The sequence below is a fragment of the Chelmon rostratus genome, chromosome 15 (assembly GCF_017976325.1).
Source record: "Chelmon rostratus isolate fCheRos1 chromosome 15, fCheRos1.pri, whole genome shotgun sequence".
NCBI lineage: Eukaryota > Metazoa > Chordata > Actinopteri > Chaetodontiformes > Chaetodontidae > Chelmon > Chelmon rostratus.
This window is the reverse complement of record NC_055672.1, coordinates 18,551,833-18,572,807: the sequence shown is the minus strand read 5'-3', so window position 1 is coordinate 18,572,807 and position 20,975 is coordinate 18,551,833. Positions and strand designations below refer to the sequence as shown.

Genomic DNA, 20,975 nt, shown 5'->3' with positions numbered 1-20,975 from the left:
GTGTTGCCTTGGATTTATATTACAAAGAGTCCAATTAAAGATGTGAATAGCTATCGGATTTTTCAGAAAGATCTTCAAAAGAAGATCATACGTGTCTGTCCCTGTGGAATTTTTTAACATTAATCTCACATGAGGCATACAGCAAAGCAGCTTCTCCTGATCTATCATAGGTAGCATCTTGCTGTGGCTCCAGGTAACTGGCTGTGTTTCCATCAGTGCATTTTTATGCACATTTTGTAGTATCATACTAAAAAAGGTTGATGAAAACGGCAAGATTATAAATATATGTACTTAATTTCAACAAAAACTTTTTCTGCTTGTTTGAGGTGGTTTTTGCACCTAATGCACCTTAATGGGGGGTGGAAACACCTTTTCCGAACATGTTCTGACGTAGCGAACATTTACCTCACGTGACTGATTTGTCAAAAAATTGCTGAAGACCTCCATGTTTCTCTCATAGACGGCCAAGGCAACTGTTTTTGTTTCTTCTTCTTTGAGGTTTATTAGTGATTGGCAAACAGCTGGTTTTGTTTCAGACAACCTCTACTTCTTTTGCTCTGTATGTTACAGCCTTGTGTAGCTTTTCTGACAAAACTACGCTTTGTGTAGCCTATTTTGTTCACTCCGATCCAGTTGATGGAAATGCACCTGATTTGCATTTTCTCTTTTTTTTCTTTTTTAAAGGAGCATCATACAAATCTTTTACTTGTCATACCTCTTACCAAAGTCTCTGACCTTGATTAGCTTGATAGTGCCGTGGCTTGTTCACAATCATAGCTAGAAAATGGCCAAGGAAAGCCATCAGAGAAAACTCACTGGATCACTCGATTGCTGGAAAAGCATCGGCTGACAGCTGATATGACCTGCTGTCGGAGACGTTTGTCATTTTAACGAGCGAAAGCGATGCACTGGCAAATAATGAGAAGCCGTAACCAGAATGTTTTGTATACTGTTCTTTGCTAATGAGAAAGAGAGAACGGAGACTACGTGTGCATTGCACAGTGAATTTTGCCAACCCTGGTGTCAGAGCGGAGTCAACCACTGGTGCAATCAAATCATTTTTCACATTCACACACGTTGCGCCGTAGAACCCAGCTGTCAATAAGGAGAGCAGAGCTGCAACATGAGCAGGCTGAGGTTGACAAAACAGCAGAATACAGTGAAGAAAGGATCGGATTTAGATCAGCTTTATTTTAGAGAATATAAATCCATTAGAATATGCCTGGACCGGCCCGATACCAATCCTTCAGAGCAATCCTTTATTTTCTTTCTTTCTTAATGCTGCAGCAAAAAATTGCTCAGCTATAAAATGTATGGCTTACAGAGTTTGTATCCATAATAGTGAACTATTTGAGTGAGTAATGATTTCATTGCATCTTGCATCAGTTCCAGATAACTTCAGTGTGTAATTTGGCTCTGTAACCATCATCGACAACCACACATCTTTTTTTTTTCCTGATTGCTTTTGTGTCTCCTCCGACCATTTTGTTACCAGACTCATCGCTCTTTTCATTCTCACTTTTACTTCTCGTTTACCTGATTGTGCTGTGCCCATGAGATGAGTTGGATACATCTCTCCTTCCCCCAGAAAACCTGCTGCATTGCATAAAAGAATCGAGTGGGCACCGTCTCTGCCCCCAAACCAGATTTAGGAGCCCAGAAAAATCAACACAGAGAGACAGTTTTAGGCTGCAGTGCACTTATGTTTGTGTATCTGCATTTGCCTTTAGGTGCCTGTGTGTGTGTGTGTGTGTGTGTGTGTGTGTGTGTGTGTGTGTGTATGTGTGTGTGTGCGCGTGTATGCATGCGTGCGTGCATACTTGCCTGCCTGCCTGCCTGCTGATGTGTGAGTGTATGTGTGTGTGTGCATGTGCTTGTGTGGGTGTACAGTTTGTGTGTGTCCCTTCTCCAGGGTCTGTAGAGGTGTTTTATAGCCTTTGAAAATCTTTGCATTTCGATCAGATATTTTTCAAGGTTTTGTGAGCGTCTTGTCGCAGTCAGAAATTGTCAGTCTGATAAAATAAAATCACCACTAACCCAGCAATCCCACTCAACAGTCTGAGATGTCAGTGCAGACGCTTCTCTCACTCCCAACAGCTCAAAGTACTCTGCCACTTTTTCCTCGTCCTTGTCTCCTTGAACACTTCTGCACAGTGTGTTTTCCTGTACGTCTGTGTGAAGTGCGTTTTGTGATGCTGCTTTGCTATTGTAAGTAGGTTCTCCTCAATATATAGGCCATCTTAAATCCCCTGTGCTTAGTCTAAAGTATGTGTTTATGCTATCTTCAAAATATTAAAAAAAAAAAAAAAATCAGAATAAATCTCCCGCTATAGGGCTGAACAGCTTTGTTCATTAAAAAGAGGCCGAACAGGCAAATAATCAGAAAGTTTATAAATTGAATGGGCAGTTTAGTGATTAAAAGAAATGGAATGTGTGTAGCATTGCCTAAAACCATAAAGTCACACTGAACGTGAACGTGTTGTTAAAAGTGGCTAAGTTAAGTATAATCAGAGCCATCAGTCAAACCGACCACTGTGTCCCCCCTAAAAACTCTCAAAATTATAGTCAAATCATACCTTTTTCTCAATAACAAAGAAATATTCATGACTGAATTAGCAACAATCAAAAACACCCACAGCAAAATGGCCCACCAGCATCAACAAACAGCCTGAGTGCCACCTGAGTAACACCGTGAAAGAAACACAAATATGAAATCTCTAATGTGAAATAACCAAAACTGTAAAACAGGTTTATGTAAGACCCCACCACTCAAGAAACTTTGCAGTCCAAAGCATTATGGTTCTTCTATGTGGTGCACACTGCTTTGTGTCCTGGGATTTATTCAGCATCAGCCACCTCACCTGCAGCTCTCAGCTGTGGCTGTTCAAATACATCGCATAGGTACATTTTTTTTAAAGGCTTAGTAATCCAGTGATATACAATAGTCGCGACATGCAGACATGTGGAGCTCACACAGCCATTAGCACCCACCCTGCCGTCAGATACATCAAGTGCCGCCAGTTGACGGGGTGATATTTAGCAATAAGAGAATGGTTCGCTGTTCCCCAGCCCCGTCAAATGGTAGTGAGAGTGTAATGGTTGCAGCCTGCAGCTCTTATTAATCTGGTTTTATCCAAGTGGATGATGAATAGTGAATCTGAGTAAAATTCAGCACTGTTATGCCAGGATAGTCACCTCATAACAGAAAGGTTACTGACTCCTATTGCCATAGGCCAAAGGCGCCTTGTCCAGTCACAGAGGAAGAATAGGATGTTATTTAGTCCAAACAGTCAACAAGCAGAGTCATATGTGGGCCTCCAAGGAACCTCCAGGCTTTAGGAAATGAAGAAGGCAATCAAAATGGAAATGTTGCTGCTTTGAAACTACATTTGAATCTCCAAACAGTTCTTCTTGGCCTTATCTTTCACTTTGGTAATGAATCATATCTGCCCTCTTTCCAATTGAGCCTTTATCTGCTCTCACGCTGTCACTGCGCTGTCATACACACCCTCTCTCACACATACACAGAACGACACACAAATAAACAAACTGAGCTTCGTCACCATCCACCTGAGTCACACAGGATAATCTCTGGTTGATGAAGTCACAGACAGCCCTGTCACTGTACAGCATGAGTGTGTGTGTGTTTGTGTGTGTTTATATGCATGCATGTTAACTGTCTGGTGGAAATATGTCATACGGCAGAGACGCCTCTACTTATACCTCTGATAACCGCTGTGTTCTTTCTACTGTGAGGACTCGTGTCACTGGTCCATGATCTTATGAATGTGCTGCACCTCCAATAATTGTGAGCTTTTACTGCTCTCTTTTGGACCTCAATAAGTTGTTAAACTGTTTGTGTGCGTGCGTGTGTGTCTGTGTTTACATACATGCATGCATGCATGTATCACGCTCTGCTGTAAATATGTCATACAGTAGGTTGCATTGCTCAGAGGGCTTGTGTTAGGCAGCATGTCTGCATGATGACTCCAGTGTGTGTGGGTAGTGTTGAGAGCGGTGTCGCCAGTGGAGACAGAAGCAGGGACTCTTCAGGGTGCCACTTGGAAAGTAAAACACCATTATGTCTCGATTCTGAGCTCACCCACAGGAAACTCCATTTAAAGCCATTTCAAGCTCATACTGGAAGTCTAATAATGGCGTATTAATAAAGATGCCATTTCAGGAACATTTTACCTATTGTTATCAAACTGGAGATGCACCAATACTGATATCAGATATCAGTGCGATACTGACTGAGATAGCTGGAGTGGGTATTGGTTACAGTGGCCAGTTTGGTATTGGACACCATTGTTTTAATAAACAATAATTCAGTACATTTATATTTACGTATTTACAGTATATGTTAATACAAACCTGATGTTGCCTTAAACATAAACAAATCATTTATGTATTGGATCGGTACTTGTTATGAGCCAATACCCAAAGCTCAGGTATCAGTCTCAGGACTGTAAAGTCAGATTGGTGCCTCCCTCTTTCCAACCCTGCCTCGTATACATTATGTTTATATATAACTAAATTGCATTCATAATTACATTGTGGTGACAGCATAATTGCTGCGTGGATTATTGTTTAAGTGAATGCAACGCTGCATTTAAGGACTGCACTGGAGTCGCGGGAAGGTGGTTGGGGTGGATGGCGGGCATACAAAGTGCAGGACTGTGACACCAGAATCAAGGGCTCCTGCCCAGACTCCTTTCTGTGGTTTAGGCAAGAAAAGCACTTTGGTTAGGGTTCGAAAAAGATCGTGATTTCTGTTAAATGTTAATAAAACCTGCGTTATAAACAGAGTGTGCAGTTTGAAAGACACAAGCAACGAGATGCTTTTGCTTGCATTACGGGAAATGAAGGATCCAGCATCTCTGTCGAGCTTGACTCACATTAGGGGCTAAATTAGCGGATATCGCCCTGGGCTGCATTCATTTTGATCCATCATTGACTTCTGTCTCTTTATGCAAGGGCTCAGACTTAATTTGATAAATTTGAGAAAGCTGATAACCTGTGAAACTGGGAGGGGGGGATGGTCTACCCATTTACCAAGCTAACTGCTTTGAGAGCTATCAAGTATGGCACCAATGTGTATTCACGCACTACACAGTGACGTAATGACCCTTCCTACCCTGCCTGGGACATCTTTTCAGATTGTCATAACTGCACAGATATGCAGTGCACTCTGGTTTTGCACATGTTAACTTGCTGCCTCATTAAATTGCCCCCCTCAGCTCGACCTTGTGATAACATGTTGCTTGTCAAAGGTTTGATTCTCTGTTTTGGCACCTAAGTGCAGACGATGGCTCGTGTTCAGGAAATATACTCTGCAGTCAGCATTTTTCAGCGTTGGGTCTATTCAAGGTGGAGGCTGAAAACTTTACTTTCGGTCATGTTTTAGAGCAGTAATTCTCAACCATTAACTCAGCTTTGTAAAAAAGAAACTACTTCAAAATATAGAACACTTCTGGACTATTAATATTCTTTTTAATTTTTTATGTACCTGTTTCTGTTTTCTAGTTAGTAGAAGCGCAACAACATGCAACCATACTATGCGTAGTAGCCTATCGATGCCAGCTTTGTCTGTTGACTGTATCATCTTTCCAGGATCTTTGCTGCTTTTATGCACTGGCCCGGTTAAAGTGGCCCGAATTAGCCCGCGGCCTGACATCTAAGGGAAAATATGCAGCCTAAGACTAGACCAGGTGGGAGCCGCTGTTTTAGACCTCCTCGAATAGTCAGGTTTTGGATGTTGGTGACCTTTCATTTGATAATAGCCCAGGAGCCTGGTGTGTAATCAGCTTCCATTCAATCAAGTGTTCCAGAGGCAAACCCAATGAAATCCAAAATGCATCACATTTGTTTGCACGCCTGCCATTGACACAAATGAGTGACGAACACGGCACCATCTATTTTGTGCCTCTGTCCGCATTTCCATCTGAATGATATGGAGCTATTCTTAGATCTGTGGGAGGATAGATGGGCATCATTTAGATTTTCATTTTCAAAGGCTTCTCTCCTCATCGCTGCAAGTCATTTTCAATCGACCATTTGTTGGTGCACAGCAAAATGCGCAGGCTAATGCTAATTATGAGCACAAAGCCTACTGTAAATGGTGGCTTTGGAGTTCAGGAGAAAAGGACTTTGACAGTGAAAATGGCTTCATGACCATTTGCATGTCTTCTCTGTGAATAAGACCATGTTAATATTCAGTTGAGCATCAGTTAGCAAAAAGACTAAACTGAGCAAAAGTTGTTAGCATATCTGAATCTTTGTGAATGGGTGTGATTCTTGTCTTTAGCTAATTTTAGTAAATTCAGACTATCAGTGGAAACTCCTGTATGTGTCAGATGAGAAGCAGATGAGAAACCAGCTGTTTTCTACACAGAGCACTCCCTCATCATTCTCCATATCTTAGGCCAAGCCTGTACGTATAGTCAAAACTATGAGTCCAGTCAGTGTTGACCCTTTCGTCACCCCTGTTAAGACATAATTTTCCCATAAACATCTGTGGGTTTAGGTCATGACAGTAAGGTGGAAGGCACAGTGCTGTGCTCCACCTTCCTCCTCACTACTCCCACAATCTTTCTTTGGAATTTTCAACCTGGTGCAATTCTCAGAACTGTGTTATGTGGAAAATATGTTCATACACCATGGGGGGAAAAAAGCTATTTCTTTGTGGATGATGTAGCGCTCTAGACTTGACACTTGGACTCGAGTCAGACTCGTCTGTGATCGGACTCGGAATGCCTGAGACTCGACTTGACTTGAGACTTAAAGCCAAGCTGAGACTGGACTTGGTGACCCGTGATTATTAAAAAATGTTGTACTGACTATAGTTGTGTCTTTTGGAGCTTTGCCAAACTGTCAAGAATAATTATTAACATAACCAGGATGCATGACTCCATAACCTAAAACACATCATAAACTGCAGCTGCAGGCACCAGAATAAAACGAAAATTAGCCTTGACTTAACAATCACGGTTTGATATGTTGGTGGGACAGTATGGGAAACAAAGACATGTCGAAAATAACATTTTTGTAATTTCTTTTTAAAAATGCATATATTCAACAGTGGCACATTGGCCATAATTCAGATTAACACTTAAGGCACTCAAATACTGGCATATTGTCAAGAAGGAAAAAAAAGCACAAATGTCAGTAATGCTCCATCATAAGAGTCTGAACTGTTATTAATTCCTGAACAACTGCAGCTTACACTCATTGAATGGACTAACAAGCACACATGAAGGCACATTGTTGCAGGGCTCAAGCACTGTGACCAGAGTCTGGCAGGATCCTCCAGCCCTGATCTCTCATTTGTGTTTACACTACATGACCTTGATTAATCTGGCTAACCAGGTTATGGTGACTAGCATACTACATCTAGACAACTGGTCCACTGCCAAAACTTGCCAGACATTTCCAGAATGTCTGTTCTGTGCGTACATAGACATGAATAAACTATTTTCACAGTAATTGTTCTGGTCACAGGGCATACCGAACCAAACATCCTGTACAGAATAGTTCAAATAATTCGTCGTACATTGAATGCTGCCTCCACAAGTATGAAAGTATGAGCTCAGCCTGTGCTGATGGATGACAGTTTCTGGGGGGGGATCAAATTTCCCTCTTTCTTACATTGGAGGGGACGTGTCTCCAGGTCCCCTGTGGCAATTACGCACATGGGATGTCAACATATGTGATCTTTGACATTTGATGTAATGTTACATGATGTAGGCTATTTACGTGCATCATGCATGCTTAACCTGGTAAACAGCAGTCATCCACTTCGGCATTGCTTTTAATGTGACTTAACGGCATTTCTAAATGCCCTTTGACTGTCCTGCTATAATGAAGAATGAAATAGAAATAGAAAGCTGCGGACGAAATCCTCCTATGTGTCTTAAAATGAGCATTAACAACCAATAAGCGGTTCCTTAAGACCTTTAACCCGTCCTCAGGGTATTCCCTCTGTTTTTGCCCCAGATCAGGAAGAATGAGGGAGTGACTACTTCAGTTGGTTAGTCATTGGGGAGCTGCAGCGGCAGATTTCCTGATTAAACAAGCATGCACTAATCACTAATGGAGCTGTGCTGCAGGATTGAATCAGAAGGACGTCAAAAGAATAAATGAACGAGTGAAGGAGAATGAGGAGGATCCCACAGGCATGAGGCACTCCTTTATATTTAATTCTACAACTTCAGTATGCAGCAGCCAACTAATGTGCTCCATGGTGGTTTTTGTTTTGCTCATTAGTTTCTATACATTTCCATGAAGGCAGGTGGTCACACCTGGTCTTGAATTATCATGGTGGCAGAGGGAACATGGTAAAAACTTTATGCTTTGTGCAATCTAAATATGTGTGTTTACAGGCTAACTGTTGTCTTTTTTTTCCCACTCAGTGCTCTGGGAGGCTCCTCAGCACTTCATATCCCAGCATTCCCCAGTGGAGGATGCCTAATTGACTATGTCCCTCAAGTGTGCCAGTTACTCACCAACAAGGTAACAGTGTTTAGTATAACTCATTTTACTTTCACAGTATGGCTTGATGTGCTATGTCTGTATGTCTTCATCACAAATAAAATAAGGTCTCTGTTAGTGTCAGGCTCTGCTCTTTGTTACATTATTTCTAACACTTGATGTGTAGCTGTTTTTTTTTTTTTCTGGACAATCCTTATTTGCAAATGGTGTAGAAGTGACAGATACGATTAATGAACATGTTTTAGAAATCCCACCTCTCCCCCCAATCATCCCTCCCCATGGAAGCCTCCCTCTGAATAGCCCCCCGAACAACCCACCCGTGAGACAAGAGCAAGATTTCTCACTGTGTGTGTCTGTGTGTGTGTTTTTACATAGTCGTAAGCGTTGGTGCAGCAAAGCGTGTGTCCACTGAGGAATGTCTTTTGTCGAGCAGCGTGTTTGTGTGTGCGCACGTGTTAATGTGTGTATGCCCGTTCATGCACGTGTGTCTGGCATCTGCCGACGTGGGCGTACTGGCCAACCTCCATAGGCTGTCTGTGCGCTCCTTGGCTTCTGCAGGTTGACAGGTAGATATGCTGTGTAGACATGATGTAATGCCATTTCCCTCGGGGGGGAAAATGCCCACCCCCCTGCATACGCCCCCCAAACACACACACACACATGCATACACATAATGCACACAGATACTCTCCATCTCTTCCTATTCACACTTGTGTCCCAGACTGACCTCCATGTCTCTGGATGTTTAAGTCCAGCAGCAGTGACAGAGCCTCTCCCTCCACCTCCCTGAAAGAGTCACAGAGGCCACAGCCTGTGTTTGGAAAGGCATGCTGAAAAGCAGAATCAATAGTAAGGCAATGTTACACAAGGCAGGAGGAGTATTATTACCATTTTAAAGAGCCAATATAAATTTCTAAGTGTACAGTGCGAGACGCATACTCCCATCCATTTCACTCAGGGCCATTGCTTTCTTACAGCATACAAAGTGTAAGCAGCGCTACGCTCTGAATGCTGGCCAGCTGCTGTTGTTGAATTCAAAAGTGTTTTAAAATTCACAATAAATAAACTAAAATGCAGCTTCAGGGATTATTCTTTTTGTGCCAGGGATGTCTTGTGACTTAATACTGTAGCAAACATCTTGTTCCCCTGACAGCAGTGTAAAGAGCACTGCAGCCAACACAACAGAGCCATGAACTATACAAACCAGTATCAATTTGTTAGCCTAAGTATCACGGTGCGTTGTTGCAGCTTCATTTGAAATTCAAACGATCCTTTGAAGGTGGGAAAGTAATGACATGGTCTGTAGTGACCTGTCCAAATGAGAAATCTTAAGCGCATAATCGCGGCGGGCCTTGTACTCCAGCGGGGGGACATGCGTAAAATGTCCGAGGCTCTATTTCATTCGCATGCAAGCTGTGAAGGGATTACCATGACACAAAACCATCTGAAAGTGAGAAGTAATGTGTGGAAGCATTTTGTATTCAACACTGTAGATGGAAAAAATTAGGAGTAAAGACAAGGCTGTTTACAGCCTCTTCAAAAGGACTTTTATTACAGTACGTTACAACCACAGCAAATCTGGAGTCACCTGTTTGTAGCCTGATAACTAGACTGAACGGACACTTTGTTTCACTTCAGACGGCTGAACAAATCCTAGATGAGGGCAGGCGGTGATTCAGAGGCTGGGATCATGCTAACCTTATGTTACTCATGTGAGGCGCTGCAAATGAACAAAAAAAAAAACATCGATTCATCAACGTAGTTTCTGATTCGGCCACATGGGTTATGGTCAAGCCAATTCAGACTATGTGTGTGTTAGTTCCCATTTGTTCAAACTGGATTTGTGACAGCCTTAATGAAATTTGAGCTATTAAAGCAACACCACAGAGAAGACAGCTAGTTATCAGCATAAGCACTTTCGCTGCTTCTACATATCTTCAAGACAGTAATATTGAGAGATGTAGAGTGAACTTTTAACATTATAACTGTTACCGTTATAATAGACTTTCATCAGAGGGGAAAGACAGAAGCTAAAAGTGTAAGCAGAGACACAAAGCAACACTTGACTCCTCTATATCTGTTATTGTTTGTGAGATTCATCGACTGAGGCCAAAGGTGGCAAAGAAAGAAAGACACCATTCTAACATCCCAGACAAAGATTTTTATTATCTTCACAAGGACAGGCCGTGCAGTCATTTTGTTCTTTTAACACCATCAATTATTTCCTCCCACTTATTCCAGATGCTGTGATTGTATTGACACAACTATACTGCCACATACCTCAGCTGTGAATGTGACTATGATTGTGCTGGGTGATGGCAGCACCTGGCATCTGCATCATTACAACAATTACTCATGAAAATCAGCTTCAAAAGCTACCAGGCCCTGAGGGGTTTTCAGTCATCTCCCGTGTGCATGCACGACGTGATCAACTCACACAAGACGAGGAATAAGTTGCTTTCGATTAATTTAAATGAAATCATCTAGCAGGTTTCTCACTTATGTCTGTGAATTGATAGCAGGTATATACAGTGTGTGCGCTCGTTGCATTTTCACACACATACTGTGCAAATCAGAGGAGAAGCGTGGTCAACACATTGCTGTACAGCAATAACTGGACTGAACTAAGGAAAGTGTTGTCCCTCACAGGCAACAGAGTACACAACACCGCTGTGATCGCTAAGAGACCAGTGGCATCTCACTTGTAAACCAGCATAACACTTTAATTAGCTTGTAAGTGACTTTATTTAAAGTATAAAGTCACAAGTGCACTCAAGCACACAGTACACAGTAGAAATAAATAGACTGTAAGCGTACAAACAAAATACAAAGAAACCAATTCTTAGGAGGGTGCAGGTGATACATTCAGGGTTAAATTACTCAGCTGTGAGTGAAAATAGATATTTCAGTCTTTGGGTCTCAGGTGTTTGCCTCTCTGATTACGTGTGGTAAATGTATGTAAAGGATTTTACTGTTTTATTGCCTTTGCTAACAAGCATTTTCACAAAATCTTGGAGAACCTGTTATGTATTGGAGTAGTAATCAAATTGCTGTTTGAAATAAAGATTAGAGTCTAAAACAGTTCAACTTTTCAGCAGAACTGAGTCCAGGTACAGTGGCCAGCCAAACATCTTTTCACCTGCAAACCACTAAACCACACCTCCTGCAGAATGATTTCTTCCTGAAATTCTGTTTTTACAGCATCACATTGAGATTTATCTTAAATGGTGTGTTTTATTTTATTACAACGCAAAAAAATCGTGGATTGTAGGTTTGTTCATTTGTAACAATAAACTAGTAATGCCTGCTGGGGTTTTTGCATCCAGATTGTGGAAGTCTGCCAAAAAAAAGAAATGTTTTTTTTCCCAAAGACTGTGTCGCACCAGTCGTATCAGTATCCGCAAAGCGGGCCATTTCCGGTCGTTGCTAACACAAACATCTTTCCTCAGTCCAAGTCTGCCATCAAAGTAATGGCGTCAGGGCTAGAGACCTAAATCTTCAGGCAGGATTCATCTGTGCAGGGACTTCTCCACTGTGCAGGAACAAAAGAGCAATGACGTGTGGGAGCTGATTTCCAAGAAGCTGACTACACAGCAAACTGAACAATGAGTCATGAGCTCACCTGTGGACCGTACCTTCTTACAAATATGAAGATGCTGTGCAAATTGCAGTTGATGAGACATTTGCACTGCGGCTGAGGTCAATTAGAAGCAGATCATGGGTGTTTACTCCTCTCATTAACATGCAGTGACATGTCATAATGAAGACATTTATCTATAAATGGCAGGCAGTCAGCGAGGTCTGAGGTCTGCGTTCCCAGTTTTTTCAAGTGATTTTCTTTTAGTTATTATTCTTTTTTTTTTCCAATACGATTTTCCCACAGGATTTGAATTTTGATGCCCATGCGGATCTTATCACATTACCAACAGACATTGATTTTTTAAAAATGAATTTGTAGTCAGATATCAGATCAGTCACTCTTTATAATATGAAAGCCGGGGGTGGTGTGAATGCGTATGTGACAGAGAGGGAAGAAATTTCTTAATCACACAGCAGGAAGCTCTTCCGGCGTTATTGCATCACACTCCACACAGACAAATGCACGAACGCAGTAAATGGATGCGCGGGCGAGGAAGTCATGGGTGCAGGCAGGTTTGAATACCTGCAGAGCAACATCACCTGTCTTGCATCACTCCAACATCCAAACAGCCAATAAAAAAGACTTGGCTGCATGTCACGGTGACAGTGGGGGCGGGAAATCCTTTCACAGCATGGGTGGGAAAGTTCAGTGATCCACAGTTCCCTTGAAACAGGCACAAACACACACATACACATACATGCAGCGTAACTAGATAAACAGCTTATTGGGTATGTGGCCTTGCAGCTTTTGAGAAAGCTAAATTGCCACCTCCACCGTCCCATGTAAACATAATTGAACAGGAGGCTGAGTCATAACGCGTGTCTCTGTTTAAGAGCTCTTGCAGAGATGAGACCCATCACACACACGACTGCACGTATCAGAGATTACAACTTTCCTCTTTTCACAAAATGCCGTCATTCATGCACGGTTGATGAGTAATCACAGCCATGCATTAGCACTGGCAAAGACAATACCATCTCTAGCTTTATTCACGACATCCTGTCTTCAAAGCAACCTCACAATTTTACTACGCGTTTTGAGCGAGGGCTGGAGCAAATAATCAATAGCTGCAGTACAGACTTTGATTATGCATTATTGATGCACTGGTATCAATATCGCTTCACTTGGTCATTATTCTTGCATTGCTTGAACAGAGGCTCAGTTTATTCCATTTTATAATAATAATAAATAATCATTTTCAGAACAGAGTTACAAGGTGCTTTACACAATTAAAACGGGATTAAGACATATCAGGACTGAGGCAAATCCATGACGATGCAGATAAATGCTAATAATAAAACAGATAAGACATATTGGCAGTAAGACGTGTGCTAGAATTAATTAAAGGCTTTTTTGAAAGGAGTGTTTTGAGAAGTGATTGCATAGATGTCACTGATTCTGCAAGCCTCAGATCCTCAGACAGGGATTTCCAGACCTGAGGAGCTTTGATCGCATAGCCTGGTCGCCTCTGGTCTCAACCCTGGACTTAGGAACCGCCAGCAGAGTATCTGAGGCTGCATAGCTAGGAGCTATCCATAAGATCTTAAAATCAATTCCAAAACTGATCAATGAAGCCTTGAAATCAGTTGTAAAACCAGTGAAGAGAGGCTAATACAGGGCTTATATGTTCTTGTCTTCCAGTATTTGAGCAGCTGTGTTTTACATTACAAACCTGACTACCTGACATTGATATGAGTGTCACCCTGAACCCGGCTCTGTTTGGCTAAACGTGTCCTAAACTCCAGCCGGCTGGTTTGACGACACACATCACCATCTTACTGTAACTGAGCTGTGTGCTTGACTTTTTTAAACTTCTTAACTTAAAGAAGGAATGTGTTTCCCTGACATCAGAATATGCTGCTCTAATGCAGCAGGTACAGCGAGGTGAACTTCCTGCACGCTTGATCGCCATCATCTTGTGAGTTGAGTCAGACAGGTCCTGTTGCATGTTTTCTTTTCGTCAGTTTACTTACTAGATAACAATCTGCATAATCACCTCACTTTTTAAATACGCTTTGCAGCCTTTGCTGTGTGATAAAGCACCTTTGTGCTGTCATGATTTCTTATGACATGACTCTAGTATTGCACAATACACCACGGAAAGCCCTGGCTCATATATCACACAGTATCTTGGTAGCATTTCTATCATGGGAAACACCATCATCGTGTTTTATGATGAGCAAACCTGCATCAAACACTATATATCCTAATCTGATGCATACCGTACAATCCAGGTTGATGCAATATGCAGTGCAAATTCATGTATAGCTTGAGCTGGGGTTTGATAAAGTTTTGTAGAATCCAGAATCAATGCTAATCAGATTCAGATCCTTTTGGATCCCTTATTGAATCTATTTAGGTTCACTGTTCAACATTTGTAAGTAAGTTATGAATAACTAAACTTAAAGATTTGTCATCGCCTTTTGTCAGTGGAGAAGACCAGAAGCTTTTGAGTGGCAGCCATATGTTTGGAGGTCCTGGTGTCATTTTCTGAGGAGTTTAGCTGGAAAATTTCCCTGAAGTTGATGTGAGGTGATCAGATAAATCCAATCCAGTCCAATCCTGATCATACAGTGTTGTGACCGAGCTCAGCAGCAATCTGTATGAATACAGACACCAGCTTGCCGAGAGCACACTACCCAAACGACGGCCAAAAGTTTCATATATCTATTACTGAATTAACATTTTTTTGGCAAGAGCTGATACAGTAGAATCTGCCACTGGTGATGTTTACCATTTAAGTGTCGAGAGTGAAGGTCAGTGCTGGCTAAAAATAAGCATTACCTGAACATTTTGTACGTTCGCTATGCTGAATGTGGAGAGAAAAAAGGTTCGTTAAGATGTTTGTTTGCCTCCGAGCGAATCCAGATATTTCGCCAGCTGGGAACCAGATCCAAAATGCAACCACTACCAGAATCCAACTTAGCTGAACATATTCCTTGCTGCAATATGTTCATGTCCCTTTGATTAAATAGTGTGGATGTCTAATTGTAGGGCTGAGAGAATTCTGCTGCAGGATTGTTCTGTGTTGTTCAGTAATCTAAGGCACAGTGATGTTTAACCATCCTGCTAAGGCTTAGTCTTGCTAGGTGAACGGTGCAGGTCACCTTCATGGCTGGCTGGCTGGCTGGCTGGCTGGATGGCTGACTGCAGGCTTTCTCACCTGCCCAGGATGCTCAACAGTCAAGCAAGCCCTGAGCTCCTCCTCTTCGGACTTCAAGATAATGGTTTGTCACACCTGTCACCGCGCGCTAAAGACATGCTGCTCATGTTCTCACAGGAGGAGAACCTGTTCTTGTGTGCACGTGGTGAAAAGTTCATCTGGAGAAATAATTTTATTGTGAGTTTTCAATGTCTCCACATGTCAACTCACGTAAGAAAACCCACCGAAACACAAGCACTACAACATTTTTCCCCTTTTCTAATAGGCACAACGTTGCTAAACATGCATGTAGCTTCTGAGATGAATGAAAAGCTGATACTTTATCAATATCTTAATAATAATAAAAACACACGAGGAGGCTCTGTGGAAAAACGTTGACTGAGAAATTATATTAAGACGAACGGTACTCTGAAAAGACCGTCTTTTCTAGTAACATTTGACAGACTCCATGGTAGAGCTTTTAACACCAGCTATTTGGCTGTCAAGTGGTAAGCTAAAGACTTTACACTTCAGTGACATTTAAATTCGCCTCTACAAAGATTGCATGTAATACTGCTTTTGTACCCTGAGCTGTCTGGTTTTAAAGTGAAAGCAACCATTAAAAAGTTCACCTCTGTTAATCTCTCTGCGGGCCAAGGCATTGTTTACACTCTGGGTAGGTTTGCTCAGAAAGCCTCTCTGCTAGCATGTCGCTGGTATTTCCTCCCCGGCTGTGCACAGACTGAGAGTTAGCTCTGCCTGTGAGGACCTAATCCAGGGCGAGAAAGACCGGGAGGCCACGTGGACGGGACTGTTGCAGAGGGAGACTAAAAGGGGAATGCGATTGATTAGACTGAAAGCAATAAACACAAAAAACTGAATTTGCAATAAATGATTCAATCACATCTCTGGTGAGATTTCGTCAGACAGCCACTGTCCCCTCTCAAAGCCTCTTCGAAACTATTTGTGGCTGTGTTTCATATCTTTCATTCAGTATAATAAGGTTTCCCTCAGGGTTTTTTTTTTTTTTTTTTTGCTATAACACTGCAATACCTCATGTGTCCTGTAGGCAGAACAGTAAATGCTGGCCTGTATTCATACCACATGGTTGTACTGTAAACCGCAGCACAGATCTTTGGCACGCATTCGTATACGTTACAAACTCAGTTCTGCGTTTGCAACGGTCTAAATTTAAATTGGAGCAACCTGAAGCGACTACTTTGATTTACGTCATACAGCCAATTTACGGCCTTTTCCCCCAGCTTCTCTGCATCCCACTATCTAGTTAGCTTGAACAGATACGTGTGTCTTGCGTTTTGCCAGCTCCATTGCGTGTACTAAACCTTCCACTTTGTTCTCTCCAGGTGCAGTACGTTATCCAAGGCTATCACAAGAGGAGAGAGTACATCGCTGCCTTCCTCAGCCACTTTGGAACGTGAGTCAGCGAGAGAGCACCACGTCCTTCACTGGAGTGATCACAGCATGTGTTCAGTGTTCGTTCAGTGGTCACCGTCCCTGTCCTTTGACAAGAAGGTCCTGCAGTTGTAAAATAAGACCAAGTGAGACTTGAATTTGTGTGTATTGCAGGGGCATGGTGGAGTATGATGCAGAGGGGTTCACAAAACTCACTCTCCTGCTCATGTGGAAGGACTTTTGCTTCCTAGTACATGGTAGGAAAGTCACAAAACACACACATTCATACTGAGGTCTGTCTGTTCTCTGCCTGGATCACACCTGATGCTGCACAGTAACCTTCTGATCCTTTTTCTCCTATACATTTCCCTCTCTCTGCTCCTTGTAGTGGATCTTCCGCTGTACTTTCCCAGAGACCAGCCCACCCTCACCTTCCAGTCTGTGTACCACTTCACCAACAGCGGTCAGCTCTACTCCCAGGTGCAGAAGTCGTATCCCTACAGCCCTCGCTGGGACGGCAATGAGATGGCAAAGAGGGCCAAGTGAGTCGATTTAAAGTCGCATTTAAAGCATGAACACAAATGAAAGTTAGAATGAAATACAGGATGTGAAGCCCATTGAAACAGTTTCTGACTCATTTATCGTGCTGAATATCACATGTGAGCTGCATTAGATATGTCATACAATAACACCATGCTGTCTGGACTGCACTATACCAAGGCTGTCTGATATTCACAGATTTTATTCCACCTTCAGTAAACATAAACTGGTATGACCCCATTACAGTGAATCTATAGGCGGCGGCTACAGCTTGAGAACTGTTTGCGTGGCGAAGGTTAATAACATCTGTAAATATTTGAAAGATCTGAGTGGCAACAGAAGGTGCAGAAGGCAATACCTAATCTGTTTTGCTCATAGATTATCTGTGTAATTCTTTCTTTTCTCATTTATTTCTCTGAATGTCTCCACAAAAAGTTCTGCAGGTCTTTTTTTGGATATTGAGCTATAAGATCCTGGATTTGACTGCAAGAGCTGTAGCTCAGCAGAGAGTGTTTAAAGGAAAATTTTTCCACCTGCTTCTTATTCTTGTATTTGTAGCCATTCTGACTATGGCTCATGCTTACTTAGCATTCGCCAACTTGCCATTGGAGAGATCCGAATAAACCAAACTAACCCTGTCAGTACACTCTTCTCTGAGTCACAACAGAGAAATTAGCCTCCTGGATTAGCTATTTTTGCTAACTGTGCAGGATCTACTTACAGGGCAAGCAGATGGCTAGTCAAGCTAGCTGTTTTAGCTAACTAGCAAACTATTGATTTGCATCAATGAGGCATTGTGTATCATTTCTTTTATAGCATGCTTCTGCCTCAACAGAGGCAAACAGATATTATTTCGGGCAGAAAAGCCATATCAGGCTGGTTGTTTCCCACTACATACAGCCTTAATGCTAAGCTAAGCTAACCAAGCAACATATTGAACCAACAGGTACAAGAATGGCAGCAATCTTCTCATCTGCCTCTATGCAAGAAAGAAAATAAGCTTATTTCCAACAATGTTGAAATATTTAGTCTAACCTGACACAAGCGCACATACACACACAAACCCAAACACACCACCGGAACATCTTTTACCTTGTTTGATTTATAGTTGTGTCTCCTGTGTTTCCCTGTGCTAGCCCCTGGAGAGAAGATATGTTATGTACAGTTGTAACTGTAACAAGTGAAGACTTTGTGCCTTTCATCTATACTTTGATACATGCTGGGGCTGGGACTGACCCAGTGAATTTGTTCGTTGCTTTGAAGCAGTTGAAACACAATTATTGTCATATTTTGATGTTTTATTTTGTGTACTCTCGCTCTCTCTCTCTCCCTCCCCCTCCTCCCTCTCTTTCTCTCTGTCCCTCACCCAGGGCGTACTTCAAGAGCTTTATCCCTCAGTTCCAAGAGGGAGCCTTCGCCAACGGGAAACTCTAGTACCCTCTAGCTTAATGACATGCCTGGAGAGCTGCCCGTGGGAGTGTGTCTGTGAATGTGTGTGTTTGTGCATGCCACCTGTATATGAGTGTGCGCAGGCTTACGTTTCTGAAATGTACTGTACTGAAACTGCACAGTGAGAATGACGACTCTGTAAATTCCACAGTTTGACCTTGAGATGGTTGCCTCTTAGTACATTCACTTTTTATCTTAGTTTTAGTGAGAAGCCACTTTGGTGTGGACGTTTAGAAGAAGTGATCCAGGCACTGCAGTGTGCCACAGTTAAAACCTCATAGAACAAAACTCTCACAAAATCGCTGAAATCTGCACAAACTTCAGAAGACAGAAATGAAGTTCCTCCACCTCTAAAGGATAATGTGAAAGTAGACACATGAACATTGTGCTCATGTGACACAATTCTGATGATGATGGTACTTTCTGTCTTGTTGCCAGCTCACAGTAAAGGGCCCCCCTGAATCACACACTTGTTTTAAATGCGTTGTGCCAATGATGCCTGGCTTCAAGCAGTCAAACCACAGAGGACTGGGCTCACAGCACCTCCGTCCAGAGCTGCCGTGCTACGAACAGATATATGTAAACAATATGTAAACCATTAACTACATGTAAATCACGAAGAGCTGTAGGGACAATGCAAAACACCTTTGTTTACTGTTCATTTATTTTTGTCAGTCACGATTGTCAAGTTTGGCCCCGCCGTTGATGTTAAACTGATCTACAACTTTTTGCCTTTTAACCGTATGCTCCATCTGACCGTTTAAAACCCTGTGAAGTCTTTTCCTGACATGTTGACAGTACTGTAAGATAGAATATGTTTTGTCAAAACTTCTACCCAGTAAAGAAGACTGTTCCCCTGAAGGAGGGTCATTGTTTTGTCTTTGGTCTGCACTGTTTCGCAGTTAATGTTTACCATGTTCACCTTCTTATTTTACAATGTTAGCATAACATTTGCTAATTGATTGAGTTCAGCTGAGGCTGATGAATTAGTTTTGCAGAAATGTGGATAAGCCAGAGTGCTGGATTAATGTGGGAATCACCAGTTATTTATCTTGCGGGGAACATCAGTGTCAAAGCTAAAAGCTAAAAATGTTTGGCATTAAAGACATTTCCTCTAGAAGTCAGCGGATCACCAAAGTCATTTAGATTCATTGTCTGCAAATCACAAATAACCAACCAGTAAAGGTAAGAAGTCGTGAATTAAAACCATTAAAAGTATAAGAATATGTTCAAATAACACAACACAACAATAAGACCACCGGTCGACCAGTAAAAGTGAGACACAAGTTAAAACCAAGAAAAGTATCATTGAGACGAGCAAATGAGACGACTGAAAGCGCAGCTCAAAACGAATGTTTTAAGTTTTAAAAGACGAAAGTACTGAAGCACGCCCGATATAACTGGGTACGATGCTTCAGCAGCTTGGGGCATTAAAGCTAAAGGCAGTTTCAGGGAATAACAAGACTTCCTGTTCCAGGTGACCTGAGGGGTGTAGCTGGTTCAGAGCTCACAGGCATGTCAGAGAGCTATTGCCAGACCACGTAGGGCCTAAAAAATGAGCATTAAACTTTAAAAGCAGTTTAAATGAATTAGTGAAACCTGCTGGTGGTGCTAGAGGAAGTCAGGGGTCACCAAACTGAATAGGATTCATCCTCTGGGGATATTGAATATCTTTGTTAAATTTAATAGTATTCCATCCAATGTGATCCATCAGAGTGTTTTACAGGCCAAACAACACTGCCATCCCAACATTTAATGGAAACAATCTTCATTATTTTTGTGCTGTCTTACTCATAAAGTTTAAAATCACTCGCTCCCCTGCAAATGTGTAAAGGTGTACTTTTAATTCTGCTCCTGTAGTGCATTTAGAAACCCTAGATAAGCTGCTGTTTTTTTTGTTTTTTTTTTACAGGCCCCAATGTGCTTGTGTAACAAGGAGCCGCAGAGGGTGTGTATGTGTGTGTGTGTGTGTGTGTGTGTGTGCATGTGCATGTGCATACACGCTCATGCATCAACATGCACATGCATGTGCTTGACCGAGGCAGAGTGTGCGCTTGCTTGTTTTCATCATTAAATATGGGGGTCATAGTTAGGGGTCCTTCCTGGCCTAAGGCGCAGCCCTTTGCTATATTTATTGTTGGTAATGCAGCGACTGTCAAGTCTAATTGAGAACTATAGGGTGAATGTATCTGGGGCATTTAATAGCATCAAGGCTCTTAATAAAATAATTAAAAAGCAAGATTCTTTTTGTCTTTTTCACTGCCCCGCTCCATGTTTCTTGCTCTAACCTTTCCCGACCTG

The 20,975-nt window shown here is 42.1% G+C and overlaps 1 protein-coding gene across 2 annotated transcripts in view; it reads left to right on the top strand.

The window, feature by feature from the left end:
* babam2 (BRISC and BRCA1 A complex member 2) overlaps positions 1–19,535 on the top strand; it is a 71,908-nt gene extending 52,373 nt beyond the window's left edge. For both annotated transcript variants that reach the window (XM_041954403.1, XM_041954404.1), the window contains exons 8-12: positions 8,412–8,511; positions 16,637–16,707; positions 16,860–16,942; positions 17,074–17,227; positions 18,596–19,535. In XM_041954403.1, the coding sequence (XP_041810337.1) occupies positions 8,412–8,511; positions 16,637–16,707; positions 16,860–16,942; positions 17,074–17,227; positions 18,596–18,659 (472 nt within the window). In that variant the 3' untranslated portion in view covers positions 18,660–19,535. The remainder of the gene's footprint in view (positions 1–8,411; positions 8,512–16,636; positions 16,708–16,859; positions 16,943–17,073; positions 17,228–18,595) is intronic.
* The last annotated feature ends 1,440 nt before the right edge of the window (positions 19,536–20,975 follow it).